General features: G+C 39.7%; 1 protein-coding gene across 1 annotated transcript in view; it reads left to right on the top strand.

The window, feature by feature from the left end:
• The window catches only part of Tprg1 (tumor protein p63 regulated 1), a 103,072-nt gene that overhangs the window by 78,002 nt on the left and 8,492 nt on the right, over nucleotides 1-16,578 (top strand). Inside the window, exon 4 of the mRNA XM_051190956.1 lies at nucleotides 15,794-15,947. Coding sequence (XP_051046913.1) covers nucleotides 15,794-15,947 — 154 coding nt within the window. The remainder of the gene's footprint in view (nucleotides 1-15,793; nucleotides 15,948-16,578) is intronic.

The following is a 16,578-nucleotide window of genomic DNA, read 5'->3' on the forward strand; positions in this document are numbered from 1 at the left end:
AAGATGATAATGGACTAAACTCTGAACTGTAAGGAGCCACCACAATTAAATGTTTTCCTTTAGTTGCTATGGTTATGGTGTCTCTCCACAGCAACAGAAACCCTTACTAAGACACTCAATAAAAGCCTTGCCTTGTCTCCTGTAGTTTGCAGAATAATATCATAGAACAAGACAACCTGCTTAGACTTCCCTCATCCTTCAGTTTCCTTCCTTCAGCCTTCAACATCCTCAGTTTCCTAACTCCAACCTTTCAGTTGATATGTACCATAGGTTTAACCACACTAAAACATTCAATAGTTTTTATACAAAGCTTTCTAATTCCTTCTGCTTATATTATGTGGGATGTGAAGAAGAAAGAAATGGGGTGCACGGAACTGGAAGATCTCCCTATCCATTTACCTTTCTCACCAATGGATATTCATGGAGTGCTGGAATGAATTTTAGGGTGAAGTTCATGTTCTGAGAATGACAATAGAGACAATTAGGTATCTAGTATTGTGTCTGTGGTGATAAAACATTGGGGCTAAGAAGGAGAAGAAAGCTTTTTTGAAAGCAATTCTAAATCATGTAATAACCAGACCAGTGGCATAACATTTCCACATGATACATGAAATAGCTATATTCATCCATAGGGCTTACTTTATTCCTCATGCAGAAGAAAATGGTTAAAAGACTGATCTGGAGTGATAAATTGACGTCATTGAAACATTCTGTATTTTGCAAGATGCTTGTAGAAGATTTGTCTTGGAAAAGGAGCTGTAAGTACTATAACTTACTACTAGCATGCAACTCATGATCCCTCTAGACACATGATAAATGGACTGAGTTTCCTGAGGGGGGAAATATAAGCCTTGAGGTCCAGCAGACCAAACAATAAATATTTCAGGAATTTAAAATGGATTCTATGAACTTTAATTTCTTTGTTAAATACAGAAAATAATGTTTGATTCATAAATTGTTATGATGTATGTGGGCAGTGATTGTAAAGCACTGGGTTAATAAATAGCCACTATGTGTCTTATCATTCCAGGCCATTACTCACCACATACCTTTTGCTGCGTGCAAATACAGTGCATTGATGCAGAACATGTATGCTTGCTTTTCCTATCACTTCATTTTGTATGTTATTCCAATTGATTGGGGGTAGGGTGGGCTTGGAAGGTCCTGGTTATTAAATATTTCAAGCTTAAAGAGAAAGCTTGTTTTCTTCCCATTTAGGGAAAGCCTCAATACTAGGCCTCATAGATTTGGCTTTGTAATTTGTTCTCCTCTCTGTGGTAGTATTCTCATAACCTTTGGATGGCCTCTTCTTATCCATTAGCATTCAAATCGATGGTGAATTTTTCTAGAAATGACTGTTCATCAAGTCTACTGTGTAATCTCATCATCTGCAGTTAGTTAGTTTCTCCTCTTGTGGCTTTTCCCCTTCTGTCTTTATCAGAATGTTATTTCCTAATAGATGCTGAGAAAGCTGACAATAGAAGATTTCCTTGGTCACCCATGGTAAAGCTGCCTAGACTAGTATCTTGTGCATAGTTCCATTCTGTATACTTTTTTCTTTGTTTCAGAAAGGGTAACAGTCCTAGCTGTCCTGGAACTCACAGAGATTCAACTCCCTCTGCCTCCCAAGTGCTGGATAAAAGGTGTGTTGCACCACTGCCCAGCCAGTATACTTTGTTTAATGTTGTTGAATAATAGTGTTGGTGAGCCAATTATATTGGCCAATAATACATTACTGGCCAGATTATTGTGACAAATTAAATTATCACATATATTAGCTAATAATATTATTGGTTGTTCATTACTCTTTTATGTCTTATATGGTTTTGTCTTTGTGGCTGTGCATGAGAACATGTTTTGTTTACTATTGTATTCAGCACTTACTTAACCTAAGGTCTTGGCTGATTCTCAATTTAAAAAAGTCTTCATGTTTTTGACCAATACATTTTTAGGAAGAATCTGCTTTGTTCTCCTAATCTAATTATTAGTTTCTGCTTCTGTAAAAATATGTGAGCTGTGGTGAGTGTGAGAAGACTTCATTTGTAACCAGAGTATGTACTGGGGGTTTGAAATGTAAATGATCAAGCCTTCTCAAGGATACACATTTGCCTTAGGCATGCTGCACAATTAATTAACAGCCATGCTCAAGCGCCATCTTCTTGGCTCTTACCCACCCTTGGATGACACTTACTTTGTGAAAAGATTAATTTGCCAGATATTGAATTATTCTGCCACTTCTTAATGATGATGTGAAAGGATGGCTTATTTGTTTTCATTTTCAGTGATAGCATTAGTTGGTCTTTGAACATGTAAGCTATTTCTTAAGTTTTGACCAAGAAATATACCTGTGAAGTGGGTTGAGCTCCCATCTCTTAATTGCAGGGGCATTTCTAAAATGCTGGGACACTTTGTGATGGTAACTGAGTGCCTGTCTTCCCAAGACAGTACTCATTCAGTGCTTTTGTTTTTGCCTTGAGCACTTAGCCTAAATAAGTCATCAGGACGGGTTGTTTGTTCTGTCTTACAGTTTCTGATCAAAAGCTTCCTTATGAAAGATCAGCTGCCAAGTGTGGAATTAAACTATGAGGTGCATTTTCCATGCCGAATGCCTCCCAATGTCAATTAGAAAAATCAACTTTTCGCAACGTACTTAGCAGCAGCAGGTGTGACAGAGTCTCAGAAGTCCCCCACCCCCAGCCCTGCTGCTGCCATACTTACCTTTGCTGTAAGAAAATCCCATCTGGGAGTAGGAAAAACAGAAGTTAGAAACTGTTATTTGAGGGTGAATTCCAGGTGAGATCCAGTGTGGTAACTCACCAACACAATGACTGCTGTTGTTGGCTAAGGGGGTAGGTACTCTGCCTACAGAAAGAAGGGGGAGGCTGCCGTGGCCTGGTCCACAGTGATGGGCTCACTGTCAGGGTATTGTTTTCCTTTCTTGATCATAGATCTTAATAAGGACATTGGAGAACTAAAACACATACAGACAAGAACAGCTAGCCAGGGAATTTTTCCTCTTGAGTGAAGAGGAGTTGAAATAATGAGGTGTTTGTTATGACTGTTTTCTAAAATAAGTCATGCACACACATACACACACACACACACACACACTCACACACTCACACGTGCACATGCTCCTGAATGTAGAGAGACTCTATCAAATATAATTATTTCACTTTAACGTTTAATTGATTTTCAAACACAGATATCAAGATTGTAGACTAACATCTACTGCTAGAACTTCTGCACAATGAAGACCCAGACTGTGGGCCCACATTTCACACAGCACTGCTTTGCCCTTACTGTGCCTATCCACACAAGGAGCACTTGGGGACAAGGGGCTTAGCCCACCTCAACCCCAAGTTGCTACATCTAACTATTTGTTCTTAGATTCAATGGCAACAGAATGCCTGGGAATGTAGATGTACAGATCTAGAACTTTCAGGACCCATGGCATATCAACTAAATCAGAATCAACAGTTCAACAAGTCTTGGATGATTTCAATACATATTACAATTAGTCAAGCATTTCTCTAGACCAGTGGTTCTCAACCTGTAGGTAATGACCCCTTTGGGGGGGTCACATTTCAGGCATCTTGCATATCAGATATTTACACTGTAATTCACAAAAAATAGCAAAATTATAGCTATGAAGTAGCAATGAAATAATTGTATGGTTGTGGGTCACCACAATATGAGGGACTTATTAAAGGGTAGCAGCATTAGGAAGGTTGAGAACTGCTCCTCTAGACTATGCTCTGCCTGTCTGAGAATCCAAAATCCTCTTCCCCGACAGGCCTGCATCTGCTTCCCAGGCCTGTATGAGCTCTTTGATAGTTCTTTTCAAACAAGACAATATTGTGCTATCATTGGATGTACACTTAGGCCTGAGGGGTGATTAAGAAGTGTTCTTTTATGGAGTGACCCTGTGATGGTGCATGGAAACATTAGCTGATAATTTGGTTTAATCCACGAAGGCAAAAGCCTGCCACAGTGAGGAACAGACCCTTAGATTGGAAGAAATACTCAATACTCCAGTTCTACCTTTACTCTATTGACTTTATCTGGGGAGAAATGCATAGCTCAGTGCCCATAATAAAGCCTCAAACTCATGCACAAGACAATTGCTATTGTAGCACAATGACAATCAAAATCCCCAGTAAACTTTAGCTCACTCTTCCCCAACAAATACACACTATGGAATATAGGTGAACCATTTCTAGTTTGCCCTTGAATTTGTTTTTTGTACATAGCTTAGTATTTTTAAACTCACTTTCTTCTTCCTCTCTACCCTATCAATTTCTGAACTGGTAGGCTTGGAGCACAAAACCTGGCAGGGGTACATGGAGTTCTCATTTCCCTTGGGTTCACTTTTCAGTTTGGCTAAAGGGGAGCTTCAAACCTAAAATGACAGGTGGCCAGCACTCTACATACAGGCCTGTGGGCAGGTCACATAACAGACAGATGTGACAATGGACTGGGAGTCCTTAGTGGCTTCTCGAATATAGTATTGTACATTGTAGAAATGTTTAATGTTGGATTGTAATCTGTATTCTCTGGATTATAGCTCTTCTTTCATGACATGAGAGGACCTCATAAAAAGCATGGGATATTTGTTGACTGAATTTTATCTATAGTTGGTAGAATGCAACCACTTTGGTAGGCAGGGAAGAGAGTGCTGACCATGGCATTCTTGTAGGACAACTAGAATGATGCTAGTTGACCATAACCAAGGGAAAATGTCCAAAAGTAGATTACATATGTGTTAGAAGTTAGAGATAATAGGGTGGAGACATGGCTCAGTACTTGCTCTTCTTGTCGAGGAGTTGAATTATGTTCCCAGTACTCACATGGTAGCCCACAACCATTCAGAATTCCAGTTCCAGAGGATCTGATGCCCTCTTCTGACCTCCTAGGGCACCAGGTATGGACATGATGCACATATTCACATACTCTTAAAATAAAACAAATCTTAAAAATAAATGAATTTCGAAATGAACAGTTTTGCTTTTCCCACAATTTGTATGAAATACCACACATAAATTTAATGAGGTAAATCTGTATATCACATGTAATTTCTTAAAATGTATTCCATTCTCTTTCCTCCAAAGTAAGAAAGGTAAACTTGGTCTTGGCTGTGGGAGCATCATGTTCAGGGAAGTACACGGAGAGAGAGACTGGTATTCTGATTTGTGAGTGAAGCACTGAAGTTTGCACTCTCCTGGCCATACCAGTGCCTTTCCAAGGGTTAGCCTGAGACCAGAAGGCTGGGACCTCTGTTCCCTGACTTCTTCTGTGTGGGATCCATATCATCTACTTTCAGAGTCTCTGGGAGGGAAATGGAAATATGAGACTTGGAAATATTTTTTTTTCCTCAAGAGATTCCCCCTTTAACCTAGATATTATGTACAGGTTAAAATTTACATATTTAGGGTGCTCCAAATAAGTGAATTTTCAGATAGAAGATAAAAACGAACCCAAATCTGAGGCTCAAGTGATTTATCTAATGTACCAATTAATAATAAAATGAATTATCCCAAAATGTTTCCCCCTTTCTGTGGCATTTTCCTGGTAGCCTGACGTAGAGCTATCCTTCTTCTCTTGGTCTGGCAACCTCTTGGCATACAAACATAGTGTTAATGTGACATGTGAGGAATCACAGAAAACTACTTTCAAATTGTCTCTGAATGCAATCATTATGTATGCAGGGGAATCCAGCACCTTCTCTGTGTGCATTTCTCTAAAATGCCTACCTTTTGTAAAACTGCCATAGAGTTTTCTCTTAGTCACCTTAAACAACCAGAAAACATCTATACCATTCAGAATGATAGGGTAATGCAAGATAAAAATGACAGCATCCGTACCTCTCTAGTTTGAGGAATGAGCATCAGAGTTCATTTGGGCACATTGGACAGCTGGATGGTATGTTAGTAGTAAAATGTTATCCAAATTATCATCAATATCTTAAATACAATATTTAGTTGTAGTTCTGAGAAACTGTGTTTTTGGATATTGGGAATGTATGGCAGAACTGAACTTAAAATGCCTTGAACTTTAGGTCAGAAAGGTATTTCTGATCTCACAGGCAATCCAGGCCCTGTGCCTGTTTCTTCAGTTGTCTGGGTTAAGCTGAGTTGTACTTAGTCTTTGCATCATAATGCTACTTATCTGTTAAAAATACAGGTTATTATTTCTACACTCAAACAATACACACCCTATGGAGTAGGAAATTTTGAATGAAGAAAAATAATTCCCATGTTGAATCAAGAGTGTTAAGTTTTAGTACAGAAACAAACAAACAAACAACAAAAAGACAAACTAGGAGGCTGGAGCAATGGCTCAGAGGTTAAGAGCATGGGCTGCTCTTCCAAAGGTCCTGTGTTCAATTCCCACCATGCACATGGCAGTTCACAACTGTCTGTTACTCCAGTTCCAGGGGATCTGACACTGACATACATGCAGGCAAAGCCCCATAGCCCCATGTACATTAAATAAATAGATTTTTAAAAAACTTAGTGTTTTTATATTTTAATAAAAGGCAGAGGTTGGGGTGGGTTCAGGGGAGGAGTGGCTACCAATAAGATTGGGTACTCTCAACCTACTAACTTCCTCTGCTGTGGAGGATGAACACCTTCCATTCTTCATTGTCTTGTTGATGGAAGACCATGGATTGTTAGAAGCTGTGGGATTAATTCATCTGTCAGTTCCAGCTCTTGCTCCTGGAAGACTTTGAACCTTAGTTTCACTGTGTGTAGAACAGAGGCTGGAAGCCCACCTTGTGAGCTTCCAGTGAGCTGTAGAGATGATGGATGTAGAAATGTGACCCCTTGCCTGGCAGTTTGTCTTTGCCTCATGCTGACATTTATTTATTAAACACGCAGGTTATTATAACCGCAGTGAAGCAGTATAGACCCTTTGCAGTAAAACTTCTTAAGTTAAGGAGAAAGATGTCCTAGTTGTAGTGAGAGAGCTAACTTTCTAGTATATTATAAAAAGCATTCCTGTGCTTCTCATTCACATCCAATGCCAGCACAGTGGACTGGCAATAAGCTCCTATGGCCAGGCAAGTTTGCTTTCAGGTTTGCAAGTAGAAGAACTAGAATTAACTATGAATCCCTGCATGTGGTGGCCTTACTTTTCCACCACTTCGGATACAGTCCAGCTCCAGACCTGCAGTATGCACATTGCTGGGAACCGGTAACCTCTCCTGCAAGTGTCTTCTTGTTATCTAGCATTTGCCATGTGCAGACTCAGCTCAAATCAGTGGAAAAAAAAGAAAAGAAAAAAAATGAAGTGAATGCCACCTTAGCCTCAGAAACATGTGGGCACTAATTCCAGTAGCTCAGTGTCCTAAGTGTTTCATATGCTCTGAAGTAATAGCAATTTCACAAGGAATGGCGGGGCATGCATATAAAAAATGTTTGTATTCCCCATAGCACAGTCTAACCAGTAAATATTGAATGCCCATACTTCAGAAATTGTACTCAAAACTTCACATTTCAACACATAAAGTTTATCTTAGAGTAAAGTTATCACTATCTTTACTTTTAAAACTGGAAAGCCGGCTACTTGTTATATATTGTTCAGAGTTTGGCAGCCAGAGACAAGTTTCCTCAGTTAATTAAACCACTCCCCACTGAGGCTTCCATGTTAGAATTAGGCTATGTTAGATGATTCGCTGTCTTGCTTAAGTCCTCTAAATTCCCATCGCAAACTTCTACAGACTTCTAGAGTTCTGGCCTGTCTCCCTCCAACTGTTTGTTCAAAAGTATCCCAACTGGAAGGAAGTATTATCACATAAAGGCACAAATTGTAGCTCATGGTGTGTTTTTTTGCTGTTGTTGTTTTGTTTTGTTTGTTTTTCTTATGTCGCTTTCGTTGGTTATTTTATCTTCAATTAACTTCAGATTATATTTTTAAAATGACTTTCTCAGATTTTCTAAGTCTTTGTTTTCATCAACTACCAGAGAAGATGTTCTCTGTTTTCTAAAGCCTACATTCTTGCAGGCTGCACAGCCTCCAGAATGCTTGCCTAGGATCTGGTATAAAGTTGAGAACAGCAAATCATCTTTCAACATTGCATTGTAAGAGCTTGCTCCTTTCTCTGAATTCACATTACTGTTTTATCCAGAGAAATCTCCCTTGTTCTTATGAAGACAGGTTAGCAATGTAAATATTCCTACTTGAAATAATAGTTAAATGTTATGGGACTAGCTCTGTAAAATACTTGGAGACATTACAGAATGTCAGGCTTGTTGTCCAGAAAATGACATTGCTGGTATTTGCCATAGAATGACTTCAAGAATGTCAAAATTTCATGCCAGTCCCATCAGTAGAAAGGTGTGTGTGTGTACATGTGCATGATTTTCTGTCTGTGTCTGTGTGGTACATGAATATGGATGTATGCATGGATGAGTGCACGTGTGTACTCAAGCATGGGAAAGCCAGAGATGGATGCCAACTGTCTTCTTTTATCACCTTTTATCTTCATTTTTGAGATAGAGTCTTTGGTGATCCTGGAACTGACTTACTTTGGAAGACTAGATGACCAACAAGCTCCAGGGTCCTTCCTGTCTTTTCTGTGTGGTTAGTATTATAGATTTGTGTACCTTAACAAAAAACTATATATCTCCATATTAATTATTCTACAAATCCTTTTAGTAATAACCTTCTCAGCAAATGAACTCATCCTATTTTATATTTTATTTGAAGCAACCCTAATTCCCACACTGATTATTATTACACGATGAGGAAACCAAACTGTAGCCACACTCAGCTTTTTTGGTGGGTCCTGAATCCAAAGTCATACCTTCATGCTTTTAGTATGAAACACTTCACCATCTGAGCTACCTCCAATCCAAGTCATCATTGCTAACCCGGCACTGTAGCTGCAGACTCTAAATGGGCCATGTAAGTACTCGGGTCTAAAAGAATTACAGACCTTGTCTTTCAGCATCAGGGTCACTGGACTAGCTCTCCACTTTAAAGGCACGGAGAAACTCAAATTTTCCCCTTGAAACATTCATTTCCATTGGAGAAAATGGCCTGAAAAGAGGGATTTAAAAAAAAAAAATAGTCATTTGCCTGTAACTCCAATAATAATAGTAACTAGGTTTCCTGTTAGGAGTTTTAAAAAAATTCCAACTAGAAAAAGAGAAACTCTAGTCAGTAATGTGGATAACGGCAGGAAATGGTAATGGGTTGGTGTAAGGAGAGATAGCTGACACACAACCAATAAACTTAGCAGTCAAGAATCCTTTAGACTCTGGATAGATCATCTCTCTCTCAGTGATTGGTAGCCACTTTCATAGAGAGCAGTGCTAGCCCACATGCTAGTCCTTTGGGGACTTCTAGTATCACCAGGGAGCCTGACAGAGTCTATTCTCTGTTTTAGTAGCATTAAAGAATAAGGGTAACAGGACACAAATGGTGAATGAAAAAATCCCTTCTTGGCCAAAACCTGGGGATTGGGACAAATTTTACTAAGTGATTTAAGAACTAATTATTTTTAGAATCATCTGAGAAAATAAGTGAACAATTTTTAAAACAACTTCCTTCTAAATAATCTACCCACATAAATTCTGAAGGAAGATAACAAAACAGTACTTCTGTGTCATTTAAAGAAAAGGAAAAAGTAGGCAACCCTTGGTCCTGGTGGGTCAGACATGTTGTACAGTAGAATCCCTCTGGACATGATCTAATCTAGAGCTACCATTACTTTGTAAGAAGAGAAATGGTGACTCAGAAGTGTACCCAGGTCCAAGCCACAAAGGAAGTTACTGTGAGATTGAAACCATTTTTTACTGATTGCCAGTCTAGAGAGCTTATTATCCAAAAATGCAGCATTCCAATAACAGAGAAATTTGGCAACCACATTCATATGTACATTTTAACATTGTGGATCATAAAAACTTGGGGTAAACCCTCGGTGTGGGTTTTACACTTCTTCTCCATGGACCCTACTGGTCAGACACAGCTCTTCGGAAGCAGATGGACAACCTTTGTAAGGACCTTCAGCCTGGCATCTTGGTCACTTTTTTTTTTTTTTTTTTTTGTAACTATTCACTCTCACTTCCTTTGATTTCTGCTTTTTAACACCTTGAGGTCTTCAGGCCTGCAGTTAAAGACCATCTTCAGATGGTTCTAAGCAACTGCCTGAGAACATTTTACACTCACCAAGCAGCCTTTTGGTTTGTTCATTTGACTTTTGTTTAGCGGGTGTAATACAAAATTTGGACTTTTGGCACAGGTCCTGTTTTAGAAGGGAAAAGAAAACAAAATCAATACTCTGAGAGACAGTATAATGCCATCAACCTGGTTTTATGGATGGATACCTGGGGAGAAGGTAAGGGTTCAAGACATCAAGTAAGATAGCTGCCAGTCAGGCTGCTGGAGTTCCTGGAACTTCTTACCATGTAACCATAACACGTATGAGGTTGCCTATGACACTGAAGTCCTTCTGAGATCACCACTCAGCTTTCCCTCCAGTAACACCACATACAGCATTTCGTGGTTACCTATGCCAGTAAATGGTTAATCTGACAGAGCCCAACTCCCTGAAGACTTCTGGGAGGGAGCCAGGTGAGCAAAGAGAGTAGATAAAGACAGCACCTGCCCATGGGCTTGGAACAGCCTAGGGACACTGAGAGAATGTAAACACATTCTGCAAATCTCATTGTCTGACTCTGTGCCAGCGTCTTTTGGGCTCTTGTCATGGAAAATATTTCATCTGAGGTCATTCAATGAGCAAGGGAGACTTGAATACCCACCACGATGCCAACTCGGCCCCTGCTTTTGTCCAGATTAAATAAGCAAGGGACTAACATTTCATGGGGCTAGAAGATCTACCTTTCAACAATGAAAACTGTAAGGTAGGAAAAAGGAGACAGGAAGAAAATAGGCTGGGCTGTTCTGCTCCTGCTGCCTCCTCCCCTCCCGCCTCCCCTGTGTTTGTTCACCAGTTACTTACAAGCACACACCCTGCGTTTAGAGTAAGAGTTAATATCTGTGCTTCCTCATAAATCTCCATTCAGTGCCTCAAGCTATGTTTTTAATTCTGTGGTACAGCTTTGAGATTTGAGATGAGTGGAAAGGAGGGGCAGCTGACGAGGTAATAATGGAAGCTGCTATTTCTCATTCTTCAGAGCAGTCTTTAGCTCACGCCTTTGCAGAGACTCTTGGAAGGCCAAGGTAGAAGAGCAGGAGTCAGGGAAGCTGGCTGGGCTGTTCTACGCAAAAATGATGATGGCTTCTCCCCCAAAGAAAAAGTCATGGAATGAACAAATTTTAAACCAGAGAAGGCACTGGTAGGGCATATTTCCTAGTTTAGGAGGAGGGAGAGGAGGCCTTCCTGGAAAGACTCAATCCTAAGTAAAGAGATGCTTCCTTCCATTCAACCTGGAGTTACTTTTTGTACTTAAGACTTATTTATGCACATAGTCCTCTGGCCCTTGTGGGGGTAATTCTTTTGTTATAAACTCACTTCTTCAGTGTGCCCACGTTTTGGTACTCTAGAAGGTAAACCTGGTTGGCTGTGCTGGCTGAAAATTGTAATTGCCTAGGCTTTCTTCCCTGCCAGTAACTGTCTTTTAGAATCCTGAGTCACTGAGTAGAACAGATAGTTAACATGGCTCTAAAAAGAACTGAGGCCTTTGAAAATTCTAGTTCTTAGGGTGTGTGTGTTTGTGTGTGAGTGAGTGTGTGTGTGTGTGTGTGTGTGAATATATGTATGTATGTGTCTGAGTGTGTATGTGGGTGAATGTGTGTGTGTATATGAGTGTGTATATGTGAGTGTGTATGTGTGTGTATGTGATATGTGAGTGTCTAGGTGTTTGAGTGTGTGTGTGAGAGAGAGACAGAGAGAGAGACAGGGACAGAGAGAGAGAGAGAGAGAGAGAGAGAGAGAGAGAGAGAGAGAGAGTATGATGTGGAAACCATCCCAGAAAGTTTCTTCTAACTTAAGAAGTCTAAGATCCTGAAATTGATGATCACAACATATCACCAAGTTCTCTCATGAAGGGAGTTGCTCTCTCGTGGAGCTCTTGCTCTGTTTTGGCCTGTTCCTGTGAGGCTTTTAAGTTTTCCAGGAGCAAAGACCATTTCATCTTTCTTCTAGAACTATGAAAATGCAGGCCCGATCCAGGGACTAGAAAGTTGTAATGAGAATCTTTCCCTTCTGTCATATTTCTGTGTGCATGTGTTGGCATGGAAAGATCAAATGGTGGCCAAGCTGGCTCAAGAGATCATCTAGTTTGCCCCCTGGAACATGGGGTCTGGGTCCCCTCTTTACCTCCAATTGCACTTACTTAATGTTTTTAGTAAGAGGTGGCACTGAAGACAGACTGTAGGCACAGGTTAGGTGACAACTTCTAAGCAGCCTGAAGACATTCTAAACCCTCTTGAACACCTGAGGAGCTGTGTTCGTTTCATCTAAAGAAAACAGAATTGAGAGCTGGTTTAAGCTATCCATGGGGAGGTTAGTCTGGAGAACTTAAGTTCCTGGAATCATAGACACCACACTAGGACTTGAAAAGCAGGTGGAGCACACAGGAAGTATTCCTGGGCACAGTCGGTGGAAGAAAAAGGTAGATAGCTTTGACAAGCACAGCCTTCTGAGACTTCCTGTGTGCTGAAGATCTCTCCCTCCTATTTGTTCCAATTCACTAGCAGTTTTTGACTTGATGCCCTGATTAAGGCTGTTTTTTTGTTTCCTATAATTACCTCTATCAAGTTAACTCCAAAGACACTATTGTGTCTTTTGACACAATAAATTTAAATAAAAGTAAAATTTAAATAAAATTTAAAAAACTGAAACATGCATCAAGCTTTGAATGTGTATTAATTGTATAATGTCATATATAGCACACAAACCATTTTTTTTTCAAGTATTCTTGAAGGATTTATTTATGTATGGGTATATCATTGTGCATGTATGTGCATGTATGTGTGTCAGGCAGATGGGGCACTGGAAGGGGGCACCAGATATTTCTGAGCTGTAATTGCAGGTGGTTGTGAGCTATCTGATTTGTGTGACATGATCACAGTTTTTATATCACACCCAGTTCTGACATAAGTAAATGTCTCAAGTCCCCTAAAGAATGGATGTAAAGATCATACAATTTTTATTGTATGTACAAACATATTCAGTAGATGAAATAAATCAGATTCCAGTCCACAATGAGATTCAGAAAGGGAAATATAATTTGTCCATAATCATACCATATTGAGTCACAATCCTGACTGATATAGGGCTATTGACAAGTTGTTCATTGCACTTTGTTCTCTATTTTATTAATTTGCATTATTCTCTCTATGAGCATAGTTACTGTAGCATGAAATACTTTGGGTTATAAAAGTATGTTTAGTCAGCACAGATTTCCCAAAAACATCAGTCAGAAGAGTAGCAGACCAAAAGCTTTTATCATAGTCCTGTTCTATAGGGTCTGGTAAACATCACCTTAAAAACCACCCATGGAGTGGATACTCACTTTTCCATTTCCTTCCCAACTTTGTAGCAGCTCCTAATGTTCTGGAAAAGGCCATCGCCATGGTCAAAATGATCAGATATTTAACAATAATATCCTTCTTGAGTTTTATGCTTGACTTTCATTTATGGCCTTCTTAAAGGAAATGAACAAACAAGTGTATTTATTAGGGAAGCTATCTTGAGAGATAGTTTTCATCCGTTTTGGATAAACAAAACTACCCTTGGTGCAGAAGTTGACATACAGAGCAGTAAATAATATTCCATTGTGCAAGTTGTTTTAATTGGCTCAAGCCAGAGTGCTTCATAAACGAGCAAGCATGCATTCATAAAATTTGGGATTTATGTTAGGGCAGGGAAAAAAAACCTAGAAAAATACAAGGGTATGACCAGAATCAATATAACAGCTGAGAAGGTAGAGCTTGAAAAGGGAATTTCAGAGGACAGAGGCTTGCATCAGATTTTCTCCCCCCCCCCTCACTCACTCACTTTCTTTCCTTCTTTCTAATATTTTTTGGGCAAAGGATTAAACAGAAATAACACACACACACACACACACACACACACACACACTCTCTCTCTCTCTCTCTCTCACACACACACACACTTTGAGTTTCAGCTTTCAATCACCAAATATCTGAGAATTGGGCAGCTTTCCTTTCTTTCCTTTTGTATGACACAGCTTAGCATCAGCCTGAGAGGTGGGGCTGTATGAACATGTGTGAGACTGTTTACACTCATTTCTGTATGGATAAACTTTCAGAAACCACACGATATTCCCAAAGGAACCCTCCCTTAATACAGGAAGTGACAGCTTTGGGAAGGCACCACATTTAATCTCTGGGTTTTCATTCTCAAAATCCCAGGATTGAATTTCTAGAAGAAACGAGCTGAAAGGGGTGCTTCATGGAGCTGCTTAGAATTTCAGCCAACTTGGTTCTAAAGCTGGTTGAATGCAGAGCATTTGAGTTTGGCTTAACCTCCAAGTGCCTTTCCACATCTAGAGCCTGCTTAAACCTCAAACCCTAAATTCCAATGGACACATTGAAGAAAAGATGCCGAATACCTGCCAATTCTATTCAGTGTAGTCACACTCTTCACCATGACTTCAAGCTTCCTATTCTTTTTGACTTTCCCTTGCTTTGTCTTTGTATTTAACGGACCCCCAGGCCTGGGCTGTCAGACCAGGCCTTCCATCTGCACATTAGGAATCAGGATAGAGGTTAGGGATAGAAGTCAGCAGAGTCTCTATTAACATGGGTGTGTCTCTTAGTGCAGCTTCATCAGGTAAGCTCTGTGCAGGGAACAGAGGACAGGGAGACACAGAAGAAGAGTCAGTGACTTAGGAATCTGAACATTTTGAATGGTCTTCCTCTGTCTCAAAGGTTGCAGATGTCCTATCCATCTTATGTTCTCGCAGTTCTTCTTCTGTTCACTTCTCTGTTTAAATGATGGCTTCTCATCTTGTCATCTCCTCTGTCACTGAGACTGTTTCTCATCCTTACCTTCCATCACCAAGATGTCACCATGAGGCAAGCTTCTGTATATTCCAGCACTGGCTGTTGGCCTGAGCACCAGGGTCACATTTCCATATGGATTCTCAACAACTTCTTGGACCTACCCTGTTTGAGGGCAAGTCCGTTTGTTTACATTTCTTAACAGTCTGATTTGAAGTAAGCCACTCACCTCGTGGAAATAGACTGATCAAGTGGAGAGTTACAGTCTTTTGCTACATTTTTCTTGTTGATTTATGTATGTAGTCAAACTTTCTTGTTAGCTTCCAACCCCCAAATAGTGATAGTGAGACTTATTATTAATATTGAAATCTTGGCCTTTAGCTGAGGCTTGTTCTTAACTAGCTCTATAACTTACATTAACCTGTTTCTCTTTATATATATATATATATATATATATATATATATATATTTAATTTTATATAACAAAGTCCAATTAAATGAAAACAAACATTTATACACAATATTTGGGAATTTGGGCGTCGTTCTTTCCAAACTACTTCCTGCTGGTAAGGGGCGCTGTCTTGGGGGATTCGAAGAAACCTGTTTCTCTTAATCTGTGTTCTGCCACATGGCTTTTACCCCTTTCCCACTCTGTATGTCTTACTTGCTTCATCTCACTGATGTCTAGAGTTCTTCCTTTTCCCAGGAAGTCCCACTTATTCTCTTCTGCCTAGCATTGACCATTGAGCTCTTTATTAAATGAATCAGAAGGTGCCTTTCATGCAGTGTGATCAAATATTCCACAACATATCTAACAGAAATGTCCAATCTAATAAAAATCTCCTCCCTTTAGGAGACCAGGAGAAGGCCTTAGGATTTGCTGGGGGAGCACAGAGGGGCAGACTCTGTTGTCACGCTGGAACCCATGGTCCACAGAGGTTCCCTATACAACCTTCACTGAGCACCCTATGAAGTACACCAGTGAGAAGTTCCTTGAGATTTGCAAGGTAGGTAGTACCTTGTCCCATATTAGCTCTTTTGGTGAGACTGTGCTTCTAGAACAAGTTCTACCTTAAAAACTGTTAAGACCTGAAGGTGAGTAGATAAAAAATTTAATGCCTCTTTAAACACTTATATGAAAAGTATAGTTATTTCATAGATGTCATAAATTATATTTATGTAACCATAATGTGCCTCTTCCTTCTTGATATCATCTTTTAATAGAATATTATAACAAATTACAGTACTTATGTTTGACTAGCTATATTTATTACAAGATGGTAAATGTGATGTTCTCTATATAGGTTCATCTTAGTTGCCTTATTCTGGGAAGAAATGTGGAATAGTGTGAATTATGTTTTTTTCGTACTGGCTCTGTGATCATATAATATGAAGTCATTTATTTCCATGGGATGGTGTTGGTGGACTGAGGTGGATATTCAGATCTCACGGAACTGTTATCCATTCAAATGGACAGCATGTCCAAATGCTCCATACATCACAAAGTCATCGTGTTTCTTTTTATGCCTCCATTTTTATCCTTTCAAGGAGACATTTAGCTCTTTGGGGAGAGGAATAGTGCTATTCTCTCATTGCTTCTAGTAGCCCACAGAGGGGGAGCTCTTTATGAATGGGAAC

The sequence above is a fragment of the Phodopus roborovskii genome, unplaced genomic scaffold (genome assembly GCF_943737965.1).
Source record: "Phodopus roborovskii unplaced genomic scaffold, PHOROB, whole genome shotgun sequence".
Lineage (NCBI taxonomy): Eukaryota > Metazoa > Chordata > Mammalia > Rodentia > Cricetidae > Phodopus > Phodopus roborovskii.